This window comes from Lottia gigantea, assembly GCF_000327385.1.
Source record: "Lottia gigantea unplaced genomic scaffold LOTGIsca_2, whole genome shotgun sequence".
In the NCBI taxonomy this organism is placed as follows: domain Eukaryota; kingdom Metazoa; phylum Mollusca; class Gastropoda; family Lottiidae; genus Lottia; species Lottia gigantea.
Genome location: NW_008708400.1, coordinates 2,892,172 through 2,911,673, shown reverse-complemented (window position 1 = coordinate 2,911,673; position 19,502 = coordinate 2,892,172). Strand labels below are relative to the sequence as shown.

Here is a 19,502-nt window from a genome sequence, read left to right as displayed (position 1 = left end):
CCTAGATTTTTCACTGTATAAGACAATCCAAGAAAATATTGTTTGTTTCCTTTCCATATGTAAAAAATGTAAATTGATTATGTAAAGTTAATCCAGTAATCTATTTGAAAGATTTGTCCTACAAAAAAACAGTAGGAAAGAAGTTTTCTTCAAAAATAGGATTTCTTCTTTTGTACTTTTTAAAAAATTGTCTGTCTGTATATAAATATATTAATCTGTATATAAATAATAATTTGTCCTATTGTTTGTATTCTGTGTAATATATAGTTATTTATTTTTTAATCATTGTTATTAAGTTTCTTACTATTTAAGAATCAACTTCAAGCCAGGCAAAGGGTATATAATGATATAAATGTCATTATTGATGATGTGCCAATGAAACATATACCAATGTATTTAGTAAGTTAATTAAATAACATTGTTTATATTGATAATAGAGAGTGTGTGTGCAATTTTTTTCTACTGTGATATAAAAAGTATATTGTCCACTAAATTGCACATATTACATGTCCTTAGTGTTGAAAATTATTGATGGAAAGTTACAAAATGTAAGTTCTTTGGAAATTTAAGGTTATATTTGTCAAATTATTTATCTTTTCACTGATAGAACTCAATTTCAGCTATTTGTACTCAAATCTATTTGAAGTCTTAATCTCAGTCCCTAATAATTAAACAAAAAATAGTATATAATATTCTTATTTTGTTATTATATGATGAAACAAATAGTTAGATGTTAATATCCCTGAGAGTACTTTATAGTAGTAGTACCATGTATTCATTTAAGAATTCTGATTTAAGAGTAAGCTACTTACATGTTAAGCTTGTTCCATGGATTATAACTTTCCTTAAAAGTTTTCAAATAGTTCAATCTTCGAACTATTCAAATAGTTCAGCCTTAAAAGTATTCAAATAGTTCAGTCTTAAAAGTATTCAAATAGTTCAGTCTGAAAGCTATTCAAAAAAGTATATATATCTCAACCATTTTAAGGCATATAACAAAAATGTTTTTGACTTGAACTATGTTAGAAAATAAATTATTAAACAAACGATATTTTGTTCTCTATTCCTTGTTCGGGACAACCCATGGTTTTATTGGCATTTCTGCATCGGAATTAAACCATGCCTCTGGGGTCCAAATTGACACAGTTATGGTCATCTTAGTACAGGGGAGGGGTCTAACACCGGCCTCTATCGTTTACTGCAGTCTTGTTGCGCAAGTTGGGGTAAAAAGCAAAACTTTGACAGGCTTTCAAGTTCCTATGCACATAGTCTGTCTGCAACAGCACTTTAAGTTCAGGACACTTTCAGAGAGCGGCTTTCGAGGGATTTTCCTCTTGAAGTCAGGTTTGATACTTCAAAGTCGATTTTCTCGGAAGTTTGAAAAAATTCCGAATTTCTGGTTTTGGGTGAAAGCGTCGCAGGACATGATCAGCTTTCGTTTGGTACCAAAACCAAACCACTGGGGGCCAAATTGACACAGTTATGGCCATTTTAGTACAGGGGTGGGGCCTGACACCACCAGCCTCTACCGTTTACTGCAATCTAGTTGCGCTGGTTGGGGTAAAAACCAAAACTTTGACAGGCTGCCGTTCGAAAACTATCAGAGATGTACAGTTGAAATTTGCACTGAATTTGCGCACACATCTGAACTGGCTAACTTGAAAAGTGCTGTAACTGAGAGTGCAAATTTCAACTTTCCAGCTCTGATAGCCTTCGAACGAAAGCCTATCAAAGTTTTGAAAATGCAGTGCAGAAAGACGCTTAGACAAACTGCCGACCCCACCCCTGAACTAAAATGGCCATTACTCGGCCAATTCTGACCCGAGAGGTACAATTTTTGTTTGTAATGCAAGCTTATCATTTCCTCCATCTATTTCAGTAGAAAACAGAAATTCGACTCTAAAGTTGCACCCTTGATTTCAAGAGGAAAATCGCTTATATTTTGGTTTGGGGAAAAAAGTCTGAGACTAAAAGTGCTGTAACTGGAGTTTTCGAGATAGGAAGCTGAAATTTGGAACAAAACGACTTCAGACGAGTGTGTACCATCAGTGCAAATTTCAACTTTACATCTCTGATAGTTTTCAAACGGCAACCTGTTGAAGTTTTGGTACTCACCCCAACCAGTGCAACAAGACTCTATAGGCGGACTGCCGACCCCCACCCCCTCACTAAAATGGCCATAACTCGGCCAATTTTGACCCGAGAGGTATAATTTTTCTTGCAAACGAAAGTTGAACTTGTCTTCTATCTATTTCAGTCGAAAACAGAAATTCGCATTTTTTGAAATCTTTTGGAAAAATCGACTTTGAAGTTGTACACGAATTTGCAAGAGGGAAATTTGCTTATATTTTGGTTCGGGAAAAAATCTGAAACTCAAAGTGCTGTAACAGGCAGAGTTTTCACGGTAGGGACTTGAAATTTGAAACATAACAACTTCCAATAGGTGTGTACCTTCAGTGCAAATTTCAACTTTCCAGCTAGCCTTCGAACGAGAGCCTGTCAAAGTTTTGGTCTTCAATCCTTTGAAAATGCAGTGCAGAAAGACTATAGGCGGACTGCCGACCCCCACGCCCTCACTAAAATGGCCATAACTTCGCCAATTTTGACCCCAGAGGTATAATTTTTGTTGCAAACGAAAGTTAAACATATCTTCTATCAATATCAGTCGAAAATAGAAATTCAGATTTTTTTGAAATCTTTCGAAAGCCGCTCCTCTACCGTTTACTGCAGTCTAGTTGCGCAGGTTGGGGTAAAAACCAAAACTTTGACAGGCTGCCGTTCGAAACTATCAGAGATGTACAGTTGAAATTTGCACTGCATCTGCGCACACATCTGAACTGGCTAACTTGAAAATTTCAATCGCGCATAGTCTGCCTGCTACAGCACTTACAAAAACAATACGTCTGGGGGCCAAATTGACACAGTTATGGCCATTTTAGTACACGGGTGGGGTCCGACACCAGCCTCTACCGTTTACTGTAGTCTAGTTGCGCAGGTTGGGGTAAAAACCAAAACTTTGACAGGCTGCCGTTCGAAAACTATCAGAGATGTACAGTTGCAATTTGCACTGCATCTGCGCACACATCTGAACTGGCTAACTTGAAAGTCCAATGTAGGTCAGAACATGGATAAATTGTCATTGACTTACCATTAGAAAACGTCATCGGGCCCCATCAGCTGATGAAATATAACAATTGGTTGTTCATCGCCCTGTAAAATGGATAATAAATGTCAATGATTATTAACTAATATTAACCATGAAATATTAATCAAGATGACACTATTGTGAGACATTGTTGTGTTTCCAAGAGATTTAATTCGCGTGTTATAGTAATATGGCGTTCATTTCTAGCTGAGCGTCTACAGTTATAAATGGTGTTTTTTGAATGTGAACCCTAGGTGAGTTGAAATAAGTCAAATGACACACATATTATTAATAACAAATTATGTTCCAAAAACCAGGGGTTCCGAGGCCCGACAGTCAGGACGACAAGAGGGAGGGATTTTATGTCTTAGGATATTGTAGGCCTAATAGTAGGCTTAAACGTACAATGTATCCGTGCAAATTCTGTATTTTGTCAGGACTTATACGAAAATAATTGTAAACTGTTGCTGATTTTAAAGAATAGTTTTGATACTAAAATTAAAAGGCTAGATACTTTCAAGGTAGGCCTAAGGCACATATTTCTCTCGCGATGTTGGTCTATAGTTTTTCTTCAATATGAGCAGCAATATATTTAGACGTGAAAAAAAGTCAGTTGGCAACTTTTAAGTATAGCTTCTGGAATCATTCCATCGTTTCGAAACCACACATGCATTCATATAATTCGTTGTACTTCGTAAGACAATGTAAAGTCCGTATTGGGGATACGATGGAATCATGGAACTATGACTATTAGCCTTTTACATGTCTACGATGGAATCATTCAAATATTTTTCGCCCCTGGAATATTTTTCAACAAAAATTTTCATTCATATTTTCATATTGATTTTTTTTTAAATTTTTTATTCGATTCCTGAAAACTTTTCCGACTCCGAGAAATTCTCTCGTACGTTACGGCTGGTTTCATAATCAGATGAAAACGAGTTAGCATAACCTGTTCATTTTATTATTCTTCAAGGGCAGTCAGTATCATTCCTACTAGACATCTGATATTGTGGTCAATGAAGAAATAGAAATACTTTGAAAGGGTAAATGATTGATTATAAATAAACCAAGTACATGTACTAACAATAATTTTGCTTGTATACATGATGTATTTGGACCTTAATATGATAGTAGGCCTACCAACCTTGATTTTTACGACTGTTGAATTCTGAATAATTCAATGTAAATTATTTCTTTCATTAACAAAGTTCACTTGGGATGCACTGTTTTTAAGACTGCCAAACAAGTATATCATATCATTATCAAAGAAGTTACTTGTAGTCGAAGGGGGGGGGGGGGGATTTTTTTGTGGCCTGTAGTTTATAAAACGAATCTGATGATCACTCGATAGTTGAAACTTTGACAATTATAAAATATTTATATAGATTAGAGATATTAGGCTAATAGTATGTCCATCACATCAACATAATAAAAATATAAATGCAATATCTGTCACTGTCAAAAAGTCTACCGTGGAATTTATGTTACTTATCGAGAAAACGAGGAATGACGAATGCATCCGGAAGTTCTGAAGGGACTTATCTTGTTTTCTAAAGAAAGAAGAGCTGTTTTGTTTTTCTTCATGAAAATAAATAATATCCCATAAAAATAAAATAAAGCGAGGTAATTAATTGCTCTAAACTTCAACTCTAAAGCATCAGGTCGATCACCCTACTGTATATTTTTGAATTTATATACCTTCTCTTTGACTAATGATCTTTCTAATTACCGGTAACAATTTTGTAGATGAATTTTGGTCTGGACAAAAGTGAGTGTTCAGGAAAGACAGATCAATGGATGGAAAAACTACGAGATACCCAAGTTACACGAGCTGATATGAATAAACTTATTATGAACTATTTAGTCACAGGTTTGTGAAAAATTAATTAGTAGTTTTTATACTATCATAATGTTTACAGAATCAATCATTTTTATTGAATTTTTTTTTATGGGTTGATTAAATTGTTATCCACTGTAGGCCAAAAGATTATTATTTGAATTTTCAGTCTGAAAAGTGGAACATTTTCACTGGTAATTTCTAAGAATAAAGTGTGTTAAATTAACGTAAAAATACTGACCCCTCTATAGACAAATATTTCCCTGTGCCTGCGGTTGGGAAGTTTGACAATGATATTAATTAAAAATTTCATTATTATTTAAAAAGTATCATCTTGATGCATTGTTTTACCAGCTCGTTAACATGATAAGATTATATTTATCCCGAACAAATCTTATACCATACAACTTTTTTTCCAGAGGGATTTAAAGAAGCAGCTGAAAAGTTTAAGATAGAATCTGGTGTACAACCATCAATAGATTTAAATGAGCTGGATGACAGAATAAAAATTCGTCAATCCATCCATAGTGGAAATATACAAGAAGCAATATGTCTGGTAAACCACCTCTATCCTGAATTATTAGACAACGATAGATATCTATATTTCAGATTACAGGTTTGTAGGACTAATTGAATATATTTTTGGTGATCTGAGATCTATGAGCAATTACCAGTCAACTCGTCTACATGTCAACTTGTGTACAAAATACAATAGCTTTTGTAAATATGTAGCCTATATGGTTATGTTGTTAATTCCCTAATAAAAAAGAATCGCAAAAGAGTCCACTGTACCCGTTACGTCAAAGTCAAGGCATGAAAACAAGGTTGGCATTCGGCAAATCATGCCATGTATCGAATAGGCCAAGTACAGTAGAAGGCCTAATAATATTTGTTTACATCTTTTGTTCCTAGTAATTGTAAATTGAAGCAATTGAATAAACTAATGAAGAGATTAGGGGAATAAAAAAAACAAAAAGATTATGTTAATTTGCCACTCATTTGATTACTAATAATCTGTATTGAAAAAAAGGAGGTTATGTTACTATCACAGCAGGTGTTCTATATGCTGAATGAGGTAATGATACAACAATTACAGGTTCATTTGGCAAATAGATTATCACAGATCAGTAAATTTGCTGTTAGGTTTACCTAAAAACTGACAATTGCATAAAAATCAATGGCTTTAATCTTAGCAAGTGAACTAGTGCCATGAATATATAACACTTAACTTTTAAGTCATTAGATAATTGTATCCTTTTAAATTGTATATTGTACAAAGATAAAGGAAATTCCATCTTCTATAACTTTTTTTTCTAAAAATCTGGTTTGGTCAAAAACCTAATATAATTATGATGAAAGTGAAAACACTAATACATGAAACAACTATTATTATCACATTTACAATCACATCTCGAAGTAGTTTTTAATTTCCCAAACTCGGACAGATATTAGCAAACATTACAATCCAAATGTTAGTCAAATATAGGGCTGAAAAACTCAAAATGCGAACGAGGAAAGGCTTCTATATTATCATTTCATTTCCAGCAACAGAAATTAATAGAACTAATCAGACAGAAGGAATTAGAGACAGCCTTAGAATATGCACAGGTACATTTAGCAGAACGAGTGGAAGAAAACCCTGAAGTTTTAACAGAATTAGAGAGAACATTAGCATTATTAGCCTTTGAAGATCCAGAAAGCTCACCATTTAATGAATTGCTTCATCCATCTCACAGGCAAAAGGTAGGATCACTATTGTATTTGACTCTAAATCAAATTTTATTCATTGAGACATATGTTACATTGCAAGTACAATTAACCTTTGTTGTTACCATAAATCCATGCCCCTTGTCAAAATTATTATAGATGGGACTGTGGTTTACTTAATCCAAATGGCACTGTTTGAGACATTAGATTTCAATCAGACAAAGTAACCTTTTTATTACGAGAGGGGAATATATATATATTGCACAAGATTTTTGTCTGTGTTCAGATTTACAAAACAAACCATGATAAGGCTATGTGCAAGTGTGTTGATTGGCCGGTTTGAAAGTGATGTAACAGCTTGAAACATGCTATTATTATGTAACAGATGATTAGTTTGTCTTTGTATTGACTTTAGGTTGCTAGTGAATTGAATGCAGCCATATTAGAGTCAGATGCCACACCAAAACTTGCTAATTTATTAAAACTATTGTTATGGTCACAAGATGAACTGGACAAAAAGAAGGAAAAATACCCCAAAATGACAGACATTTCAAAGGGAATTATTGAAGATCCAAAGTAATATGATAGTGTCTGATAGCATTCTTCACTTATGGATCTCAATGTGGAACATTGGAATTAGTTGACATGTTAACATTCATGAACATTACCAATTGTTTGATATTAAAATATCAATGGCTTTAGATTATTCAACTAGACATTGATAAATAAATGTGCTGTTTTAAAGACTGTTGTACCACCAAAATTTAATGACTGATATTGATGGATATTATTTTTGTGGAGTGGATTCATAATTTGTGACAATTCAGCCAGGGAGTTGGATATTTTAATTCTCAGTGGGAACTAAGTAAATGGTATTTGAAGTATAGTAACGACAGCATGAATAATTGCTATTCAAATTTGAGGAATTGCTATATTAGTTAATCTAACTTTTACTTAAGTCTATCACATACCCCTGTTCAAATTTTTCTTAATTCTTTTTACCGACATCATTCCATGTGCATTTATGTTAAAGTAGTGATACCATAATCTGTTGCAGAAATCAGATTTCTTCAATTTCCAGTGAACCAAAAATTTCATTTGGAATGCTATGGACTCTTCCTAATAAGACTAGTTATAACAAGTTGAATTTCAGCTCTCCACCACCCAACTTTTATCTCATTGTCATAATGTAAATTGTCATCTCATATTTTATTAGAGAGCGGTTCATATCTTTTCGCTTCTCAGTCAAAATAGTGAAAATAGGAGGGATCAAACAAAGCAATTCAAAAGTATGCCAAAAGTATGATGAATGTATACATGGCTCGAGTAGGACAAACTGCTCTTATAGCTTGTGCATTAAGTGCTATACATACCAATATTGAAGACTTCATTGCCAATCTTTTCTATTGCAATGTGACCTTTTACCACATCGGTAATTTTTGTGGTTTGACAGCAACAAAATAAGAATTTTAAGCCCGGAGTTTGATAATATTGTATTATAATAAATTTTAAAATAAAAAGTTTGTATTTATATGTATTATTAATACCCTACATTATTATGTAAGTGTATTGATCTTGCCTAGTTCTCCAGTTTAACTGGTTTTTGATAGAACTGAAAATAGACCAGTGTGCTGCCAGCTGTGCATTTTCAAGGATTGTCCAACTGAAATTTTGTGCAAGGCAAAAAATTGTCTATTTTCATTGGCAAATATATGTAGACTACAACTTTGATGGCATTTTGTTTTCTCCAGCATAAAAGGTTTGTTAAATTCATGGCATGTTAGAGGGACAAATAAACGCTAAAATTCTATATACATTTTTCTTTTCCATAAAATAATAGTTTTTACATCAATTCATGTTGTACAATGGCACAATAAATATCAGTATATCCTTTGCTACTATCACATATTTATATCTGTATAAAACATTTATCATACATTTTACTTAAAAAATGAATTATGAAAGGCTATGAATTTTAAAACATGTTTTTTGGAAGTTATTACAAGTGACATGTTCAACCTGGTTTTAAAAAATTTCATAAATTAATCTTTACTGACGATGGATATTGTTACAAAGGCATGCTGTTACCCACAAATTTCAATGACTAAGGTAGAATAAATCCTGCTGCGAAAATATAGTGCAAGAAGAAATAAAGTGTTAGCAGCCAATTTAGCTGCAATGTCTATGAAATGGATGAATTTAAAATCCACATGAATACAATTATAGTACATGATCATAAAAATAACTTCTAAATAAGATTATGAATTGCACCAGCCATACTAGAGGATTCATTGTTCTTTTCACCATCCTATTATGTATTCTTTAACTTTAGACATTAAACTATTGTCTTTCTGAGGAACTTGACCACCTTTTACAACCTGCAATTAAAAAGTTTGCTAAAATTATATGGTGTACTATAACTTCCGAAGTTATGGGCGTTTGAAAATAGCAAAATTTTCTTTTAAAGAGCTCTAGCAACCATTCTATTAATGTTATAACCATAATTTTTACAGAAACGTAATCTACGCATCGAGAGCTTTCCAGTGATATATAACATGTATACCTTACATGCAAATTCAAAATCCCATTCACTTAACATGGGGCTATTATTGTACAATCCCTGTAAACAACCTGTCGACACTTGTTAGAACTAATTAAAATCAAAAAAATCTATGTTCATTTTAAAGAAACCTTCCCTTATATATTTGCTTAATATGTATTATGTGCAGTTATGGTGTATATAAATAAGCTCTAGGGTATATTGAATGCTGTTATCAGGTAAGTTGAGCTTACAGAAGCACATTAAAGGTATATCCCCACTTAATTTACCAACTTTCTTATTTATTATCCGATTTTCATCAAACTTGGAATGTATGGGTATAATCTAAATTTGATGGAATAATCGATTTTGCGTAGTGCGCATTAACAACTTTCTTATTTCTTATCCGAATTTCTTCAAACTTGGTATGTATGTGTATATTCCAATTCAAAATTGATGGATATATCGACTTTGCGTACTGCGCATGCGCATTGCCAACTTTCTTATTTATTATCCGATTTTCATCAAACTCGGTATGTTTGTGTATAATCTAATTCTAAATTTGATGGAATTATCGAATTTGCTTAGTGCGCATGCGCATTACCAACTTTCTTATTTATTATCCGATTTTCACCAAACTTGGTATGTATGTGTATAATCCAATTCTAAATTTGATGGAAATGTTGAATTTTTGTTGTGCGCATGCGCATTACCAACTTTCTCATTTATCATCCGAATTCACCAAACTTGGTATGTATGTGTATAATTCAATTCTAAATTTGATAGAAATATTGAATGTTTGTTGTGCGCATGCGCATTTCCAACTTTCTTATTTCTTATCCGGATTTCATCAAACTTAATCTTTATTAATTGACAAATATTCTTTTATTCCTAGTAAATATATTTAAACTCCAGGCACTTTTGGATATTTGCATTTAGAGATGCAGAAAGGTATTTACAAAAGGAACTGCAATAGACCATCTTCGTATGTACCTGAATGTCGTAACCCGCCCTGCATCAGTACTGTTATTAGAACATTTCTAGTCTTTCATTGTCATCAATTTGAACATTAGATGTACTCATAGTCTTGGTCATTGTATTCCAATTTGTACAATTCTTAAGGCAAGGCTTTTAAAATGTAGTGTTCAAGTAATGTCATGTTCTAACCACACAACATTCCTCATACCCTTGAGACTTGTAACACAAGTGAGGGAAATTATGTATTCATATCTAATTATTACCTAATCAAAATTGGCCTTGAAATCTTCCTAGTAAAATTTCAGCCAATCAAATCTAATCACTCGTTATCAACGTTTTGATAAACGAAAAGAAAGCAGCATGTGTCATAAAATGCTTTGATTAACATGGATGATACAGATTTGAATAAGATTTTTAGTAATAAATTGAATATGACAGCAAATCAAAACTGTACCATACTTAGGAATATTTATTTTAAAAGAATGGGTTTTGACCTCTCCACAGGGTTTCGTATATTGTTTACATGACCTTAACCGCTATCTGATTGGTCAAATATAAATAGTGCCAATCTCATTTCCACGCCCACAAAATAAGCAGGCTTAGTTTAATACAGGTTAATAAGACAACGTCAAAACCAGTAGTCTGGATATGACGAACAAGTAAATGCTTACACTTGTAATAATGTTTGATCTTGTATTGTTTTTGTATGTGACATGTGACATCACCTATATCTCAGTAATATGCCAGGATGGCAAGAAGAAAAAAAACCAGTTTATTTTTACAAGGAAAACAAATTGGGTTCATGGTGATCCTTTCTACTATTTGGTCCTTTGCCAAACATCATGGCATTGATCTTTGCCAGATTATATGCACGCATTTACAGCTGGGTCGACTGAAAATCAAGTAAAGATGACTTATTCATGGTCACCTGACATTCACACCGACATAGTGTTCCAGTGTCCACTACAGTATATGTTTAATTTGAATTTTTAACTTACGTCATAATCACTTCTAGAAGCTTGATAAGCTGCTGTTAATGGTCGTATAGTAGGAGTATTTTTATTAATATTAGAGTGATGTGTCAGGTCTGTTAAAGGGGTGGTAGGGGTCATGGGCATATCACTAGCAGACGCTCTTCCTTCCATTACATTCTGAAATTAATTCATAATAATGAACAATTTTGAATCATTTTGAATTTTGTCTGTTTTACAGACGATTTAAATTCAATTTTATTTTGTTTCATATTCAAAAATATTCCAAAATCTGAATCAACCAGCATTGTAAACAACCACCAAATATTTTCCATACCTTATCTATACAGGGTAAAACTCCTATCATTATACAACCACCAAATATTTTACCATTTTTACTAAGTGCTTTCTTAGCTTGAATTTTAGACTGGTAATGAATGTGCATCCAGTTTCCTTCTGTAGCCACCTTAAAACGAAAAAACTTGACTGTTGAAAATAAGATAGATATGGATGCATACTGTATTCCAATGTTATGTCTAAGGGACATTCCACTTTTCTGTAGAGAAATATGTCTCCTTTGTATTCTAAAGGTTTCAACTATTAATATCGAGCCATTATAAAACCAAATACTAAGTCTAAACTGCTAAATTAACAATTACCACTCTCCATTTTCTTATACCCTTTTAGGTAGATACAAAGATAAAATAGCATACTTAAGAAATATTTTCATGTAAATGTTTTCCAAAAAAGGCGGAAGATCAATTAAGTCATTTAGAACACCATATTAACAAACTACTGTTCCAAATCTAAATTCAAACTGAATAAATTTCAAATTAAATTAAAAATGAAATACTTACTACATGTTTAACTATATGACCATATTGTGAAAACTGTTCTAATATAAATGATGTTGCACCCTTATTAAACCTGAATACAAACAATACGTTGTACAATATAATAAAATTTAAAACATTATTAAATTTAATCTCAAATATTATCTTTTCTCTTTAATGAAATCCTTTATATTCTACGATATGATTATGATTAAGACTAAGAGAAAGTAAACAATAAACAAGCATTGATCCCAAACTAGAAATTTTACAAATTAAACTTACCCAAATATGGTGACCCAAGTATCATCTAACATGTCATAAGATTTTAACATTTCTCTGTAACAGATAAAAGATATCACAGTCAAAACCTTGAGCATAATAATTTCAGAATTCAATTTGATTCAAGTGCCGTAGTCATTTTGGCAGTATTTCATTTTAGGTTAGAAATGTGTCTTACCCTTGTGTATAGAAAGGATCTAATTGAGCAGGAGAAGCTGGTATTGATGATTTATTACCTAATAAACTATCATTTAATCTAGATTGATGATATAAACCTGAAAATATATTATTGAAATAAGTTCCATTAATAAATTTTTAATCTAGTTTAACACATTACTATTTAAAAATTCTGATGCATTTGACATTATCAAAGTAGGATGTAAGTGAAAAGTTATTGATAAAAATATTACTCTCAAATGCTTTTGTCAAATATTAAAGATAGACTGTGTTCCAGCTTCATAAAAAATTTGAAGGCCTCCTTTTTTTAGTTCAAAACTTCATTTGGTTAAAAATATTTCAAAATCAGTCTGATAAAGCATATAACAGACCCCAGTGTTGACAATGAATATATAAAAATGAATATGTACCTGATTGGGAAGGTGATAATGTTCTATTAGCAGGAGTAACAGGAGATCTAGCTTGACCACCAAATGATGTCTATTAAATGAATAATTGAAATTTATAGAAATAATCAAATCCTCTCTAAATACTGTGCAACATACATTCATTTCCAAATCAGCTGTCTTGATGAGGATATTATGATAGAGTAAAAAATAGAAATTTGAGTCATGTTTTTAATACATTCAACTCTGCTTATTAGATTTCTTTTAAAAAAGGGCAAGAATTACATTCAAAAGAAAATATAGACAATGAAAAGCTGTTGCTTGAAAGAGTTCCACATATTAAGGTACAAATCTAGTCACATTAACTTTGTTTTCAGTACTGGGGTCCTAAACAAGTGATTACCTGTAAAGCTGAATTATCATGTGAGTCCATCATACTGGTAGAAAATAATCCTTTTACTGGTGGTGCTCCCATTTTATCTTTACCTCTCATACCCTCTAGTCTACTGTAATATTAAAATCAACATTTTATTTCATGGGGCATTTTGCTTTAATTCTTATTTTTTTTTTATTTATTATTAACAATTGGTGGTCAAATCAGAATTCCTGAATGTACATTACAATCCATAAGCATAATCAATCTGCTATATTTCAATTTACAAAGGCTGGCATGTCCCAATAACTGAGAAAACTTACTTTGGTGTACCAGTTATTTGAGCTGAAGGTGAAGTAAAAGATGAAGCTTTCTGTAATGTTGGACTCTGTCCTGAAGATGACCATAACTTTGTACCTGGCTGCTTGGAAAAATGCAAAAGAAAAATTTAAAAACAGTCAAAAAATGGTTGTGCCTATTCTATGGCAGTCTCAAGAAAAGACGAGTTGTCAGTTCTAATTTGCAAATGCAGATAATTCTGGACACATATGGATTTGAAGGCTTAACCTTTTAGTTTCTGAAACTAAGGTACAATTGGTCAAACAGATGGCGAACATGTCCCTTTAAAATTCAGTTCCCTGGTATGATTAATGTTTACAATGAAATAAGATACCATATGCAAATTACATGTAGGCCTATATCTAATACAAATACTTACAGATAAAGTGTGAGAAACATTATCACCCAGTAAATAATTTGGTAGGTAATTGTGATGATGTGGACTTGTAGGGGAGGCTGTCATCATTGGTTCTGAAAAAAGAATAAGTAAATAATGCAAAAATAGCATATTTTCTGATTTGAAAGGTGAGCTAAGGTTGACTGGTGATGTGATTCATCTGACTATCCATCAAAGTGGAAAGGAAAATGTTTCAATTAGTTCAAATTGGTATTAAATATAAACATAACCATAACTGGCCCCTTTATAATGGATTAAGAAATAACTTAATTAAATAAAATAACTTTGAGATGTTTCGATGTAATTGTAGGTGCTTTCCTCCTAACAAACTATGATACAAAACAGCAGAGCAATGAGAATACATAGCTACCAAGTGATTTAGTAACGGAGTGATTACATTTGAGAAACAAAAGGAAGTGATTGGGGATGGTGGGTTTGTGGCCGTTGAGGGGTTTAAATCGATTATAGACCTTATATTGGGCCTTTGAGTTTTGTTTATTTTAGCCTTATTAGGATTAGAATAGGAATTATAAATCAGACTGAGACAGACACACGTATAAATATGTCACACTTTGAGACGTGATATTACCGTGAAAATCGCTGACAGCTGGAGAAAACATTTTTATTTGATTTCTTCTTCTGTTGATAACCTTATCATACAAAAGTTGTGGGGTAGGTTTTTAAAATCAGTGACAGGAAGTACAATTTTTTAACCGGAAGTAGATATGTTTTAAATTCTCTGTTCGACAACTGTTCAAATTCCTGTGGGCACAATATTACAGAATTAATTACACGTTGCATTCGGTGCCTTTGTGAATCTGCGTTCACAAAAAATATATAACCTACAAATAATTTCAGTTTAGATGTTGATAACCAAAAACAAGAATATGATTTTTATACCAACTCTTAGAGACCTTCAATATTAATCAAAATTCATTCTAAAAAAATCTCAGCCAATGTAAAGTTCATTGCAAAGCTCAGGGTCAGAGTCAAAGTTTGAGTCCTCCAATTTTGTGAACATTTTTCACTTTATTAGGTTTAGATTAGCCTACCATTCAGATATTTTGTCTCTGGATTTATGACAAGTAATATAAGGCTTATGTATGCAAAAGCTTCATTTAAGATTAAAATTAATAGGTTTGTTGTCTGTGATGTGATTGCATGGAATGATAAGTTGATAGAACAACCATGAAATATTTAGTACAGAATTGCATAATCTTTGTAGGCCTACATATAATTAGGTCATAGAGACTGATTAATATAGTTCATGGGTACACTTTGCATTTCAAAGTAGGCAGGGTGGAAAATATAGGTCTACACCCCATACCTTTTCCACTCTTTTTGTCTCATGAAGACAGGCAGTTGTCTAGAATCCCATTTTTAATTTCAAATTCTTTTACCACAGAGAAACTTAAGAGATATCCTTGCAGATGCGTTACTCTGGACCCACCCATTTTCAGAAAGTATATAGTATTCTGGACATAGCGCCAAAACCTTCTCAATTGAGTGTAAAAAAAGAAAAACCAATCAGCATAAGAAATTTAAATCAGATTTACAATTATGAATACAATATGATATAAATAAGGCTTAGTTAATTAGTTTTCAATCATTTTCAATGCAGTAAACCTACATTAGGACTACCAATATAATGTTCATATTGTGTACCATAAGTCTTACATTCTTTCACACAAAAAATATTAGAATTGCAACTTTTTCTTAAGCATATATTCAAACTTGGTACCGACACTAATTTGAAGAAAAATGCTGAAAATGTCAGAACAAACATTAAATTCAAATAATCAAGACTGACACTGAATTCATAAAAAGCACTAAAATTGCATAACATGGAGAATCACTGTAAATAACAAATACAAAATGGTTCTACATGATTTTTTTTATTTTATTATCATCCTTTCTGCATAGGAGATAGTATAATCCTAAGACAAAACACTTAATTAGCATAATTTATGACTGGCAAGCAATTAATATGTACATAATTAACAAATTATAAACAATTTTATACAATATTTTTGATTACATTATCACTAAATTTAACATTAGAAGTTGTTGACAAAAACTGTGTAATGCTTGGAGGCGAAAAAATTGCCACAAAGTAAGATACATTAATAATGTTCCTTTCCCAGAAAAGGACACAAGTCATAAATTGGTGTATAAAAATCATGAATATGTACAAATATCAAAAAATCATTTAATGGGAATAAAATCAACAATTCATAAACAAAAACATTAGAATGACTTAGCAAAATGATTTGGAATTGCAATCATATGTATATACAATGTCTCATTAGACAAACAATTTCGTTCTCGATTAAACAAATTTGGAAAACTGACTTGTTATAACAAAAAAGAAAAAATACTAGTGCAAACTTTTTTATGAGTAGACAAGAATTGAAGAGGTATATTAATATTCTTGTAGATAGCTCCATGTTGGTATAAAATATTTTATTGGATTGTAAGGTTTTCTTAATTTTTTTATGTATATTTGGGACACTGATTGTATCAATTTGCATCAATCAATATACATTCAAATTTTAGAAAACCTCTTTACAATATCTCTCAGATTGACTAGTATATATGAAATATGAGGTAGGCTAAAAAGGATAAATAGCAAGCAAATTTTAACATGATTGCAACTTTTGTCTCATTGGTAAAGTAAGCTTATATATGGATAAAGACGTGTATGCACACAATGGACATTGTCAATGAGAGCATTCTATATGTATGAGTAGCATAAAATGTTGGAATTGTGCATTGACTAATTTAGCCTATGCTTGGAGGATGGAAAACAATACCACATACCAGTTAAATTGAGTTCCTGGATTTTCCAGCATAGTATCCAAATGGTGTTCAACATGGGAAATGAGTAATAAATGGATGTTTTTCAATTTCTGGTCAAGAGTATCCAAGGCCTGATTTTTTCCAATAAGGTTAGTAACAGAGACATTTTTCAACATTATTAACTAAGTTGACACATCAACACACTGACACATGTATAAAAAAAAAAGGCAAGTTGACATGAGTATTAAGAATGTATAAAACAGCATTCAATTAAGAAATACTGATCTAGATGTATATACTAATTATGTATGAATGAGGCTTTAATATCAATAGCTATGAAGTTGCCATGACAACATTTTTCAGATTGCCAAAGCTCTGCAAATATTCCAATACAAACCTAAATTTCATAGCAAGTATAAAGAAAAACAGCGAGTAATATCACATGTAAAATGGAGGACATGGAAAAAGCGAAAGCGTGCTCAAAGTATTATAGATCGATTGTCAAACATTAAGTCTATTTTCTGCAATGAAGGATTTTAAGAATCTTTCACAATGAAAAATAGTTTCTGTTCAAATATCCGTAAACATATTTAACAACATCATTGTGCACATTTATTTTCTCATCTGTAGTCCTTGGAAACCATGGGCAGATAACTGGGTTTCTTCAAAAGCCTTTCTACCTTCATCACCTGTCAAAAACAAATATGAACGTCAGGAGTGTGCATAGAAAGATGTTGGTTACATTATTTGATATCAATTTTGATTGTGAAATAAACATTTGATCAAAAATGCTAAAAGTATGCAACCATAACTACAAAAAAAATTGAGAAATTTCATAATTGGCCAGGACAACAGCATTCAAGGCATAATGTAGAACATTTTATTTTATTGATAAAAATTATAATGGTTATATCCAAGAGAAATTTTAAATCTCTTTACATGATATCTATACTACATACCCATTGAAAAGAGTGCATCTTTAGCTTTCTTTCTAACAGTGGTAGAGTCATCAGTTTGACAAACAAACACCAGTTGATCTATACTCTCGATAGCCTAAAAATAATAAATTGATTCTTGAGTTCTTCAATTACACAAGGTCTGAAGGTTTCCAAACCTTACAATCTTTAAGACAAAGTTTATAGGATTTTTGCAAATTTACTTTCCAAACAGTAGCTGGAATCTTCATATAAAATGTTCATACAACAAGTTTGTGGAAAGTGAACATACCTCAAGAACAGATAGAGCTGAACAACTTCCAGCTCTAACTTCTGGTAGTAAATCTTCTAATCCTTCCACAAATACAATCATTGCCTAAAAAGGAAATTATGTTGCTAAATTTTTGATTATGCTGATCTCCATGTTGGAAATTTTTTTAGCACCTAATTAGGTGCTTTTGTTTCACAAGGATTAAATTCTGATGATTCGTTCTTGCTCTCAACAGTACAATACAAAAGTTAAATACCTTATCTCTTGTTTCTTTGTTTCTAGAGAGTAACTTTAAGTAGGATACTGAAAAAAGACATTCAAATATAGTGATATGATTGGATTTATAGATCCTGCTTTTCTGAACCTCATTGGTATAAGAACACTTTAAATACCATCCAGTGAGTGAAAGAACCAGATAAAGCCCAAGGCAACAACTAAAACTATCATACAACTGAGCTGAGCTGATTTACTCCATTAAATGCAGAGAAGATGTATTGAATACAATTACTTTTTAACATTCATTCCAGGGGGCAAAATTATTAAACTTGAAAGGTAAATTTCCCAAAGAAAGATCAAACTGAACTGTTAACAATTTTTCAGATGCAAAGCGTCTTTGAATAGTGTGCAGGGAGCTTTATTTTATCAATCATTCAAGTCAATGATGTATAGATATAAATAGATGAATAGATAATAACTGTACCTGCTGATTGCTGGATTTCTGTATTATTAATAGTATTTAATAGTGAACCAATAACTTTTAAACACACTGTTGATGGTAGAGTATCTCGTAATGTTAAAATAGATTTTATAACAATATCTGTATTACCAGATAATAATCTATCTGTTAACGATACTGAAATTGAAATACAGAGAATATAAAATATTTCCCTCTGAAAATTCATATTTCCAAGTAGTACTTATTTTGTTGGCTAATATTTTCATCAATTCAATTCTATGCTTGATAACAATTCCTATATGTTAATTGATACATTGCATAAGTTAAGAAAGCAGTAGTATATCTATAAAGCGTTTATATTTTCTAATTCAAAGACAATATATGACACTATAACAAAGTTTATATTTCAAATAATATCAAAATGGTTCAATCATACAGTAAGCATTCATTCTTCAGTTACACATTAGCAGACATGGTAAAATTTGGCTAAATTTACTTACTTTCTTGTGCCACATCCTCAATTTTCTTCAAGCCACCTTCTGAGGTAAAGTAAGACATAAATTGGTGAAGGGTGACAATATGGGAATTTTTGATCTTTTCACCATTACAGCTGGGTAGATCTAATATTTTAGATATAATGTACCAGAACACTGAAATATAAACACAGGCATATTATTATATGTGCTCCAAAAGATTTCAAGTTCCGACAGCCAGAGTAACAAGGCCTCTGTAGTCAGGCAATGATATTTGTGCCAACAAAGATGATTCAAACCATCAACCCCAGTATGAACTCAATATTCTACTCAAGATAAGCTAGATTGTCTGTGTTAATTTTGATTTGTTCAACGAAAAGCACT

At 31.9% G+C, this 19,502-nt stretch overlaps 2 protein-coding genes across 2 annotated transcripts; one reads left to right on the top strand and one right to left on the bottom strand.

Annotated features, from left to right (window-relative positions):
- Positions 1–4,945: 4,945 nt before the first annotated feature.
- LOTGIDRAFT_152785 (hypothetical protein) lies at positions 4,946–7,272 on the top strand (the record flags this gene model as incomplete). The annotated part of the gene is made up of 4 exons (XM_009053299.1): positions 4,946–5,018; positions 5,405–5,601; positions 6,531–6,728; positions 7,108–7,272. 4 exons carry the CDS (start codon positions 4,946–4,948, stop codon positions 7,270–7,272), a joined length of 633 nt encoding a protein of 210 aa, XP_009051547.1.
- A 1,720-nt stretch (positions 7,273–8,992) lies between these two features.
- LOTGIDRAFT_103386 (hypothetical protein) lies at positions 8,993–12,556 on the bottom strand (the record flags this gene model as incomplete). Its single annotated transcript, XM_009053298.1, has 6 exons — positions 8,993–9,070; positions 11,208–11,360; positions 11,518–11,646; positions 12,038–12,107; positions 12,296–12,349; positions 12,471–12,556. Coding segments are annotated over 6 exons (570 nt in total), but the record flags the coding sequence as incomplete, so codon positions are not given.
- Positions 12,557–19,502: the final 6,946 nt, after the last annotated feature.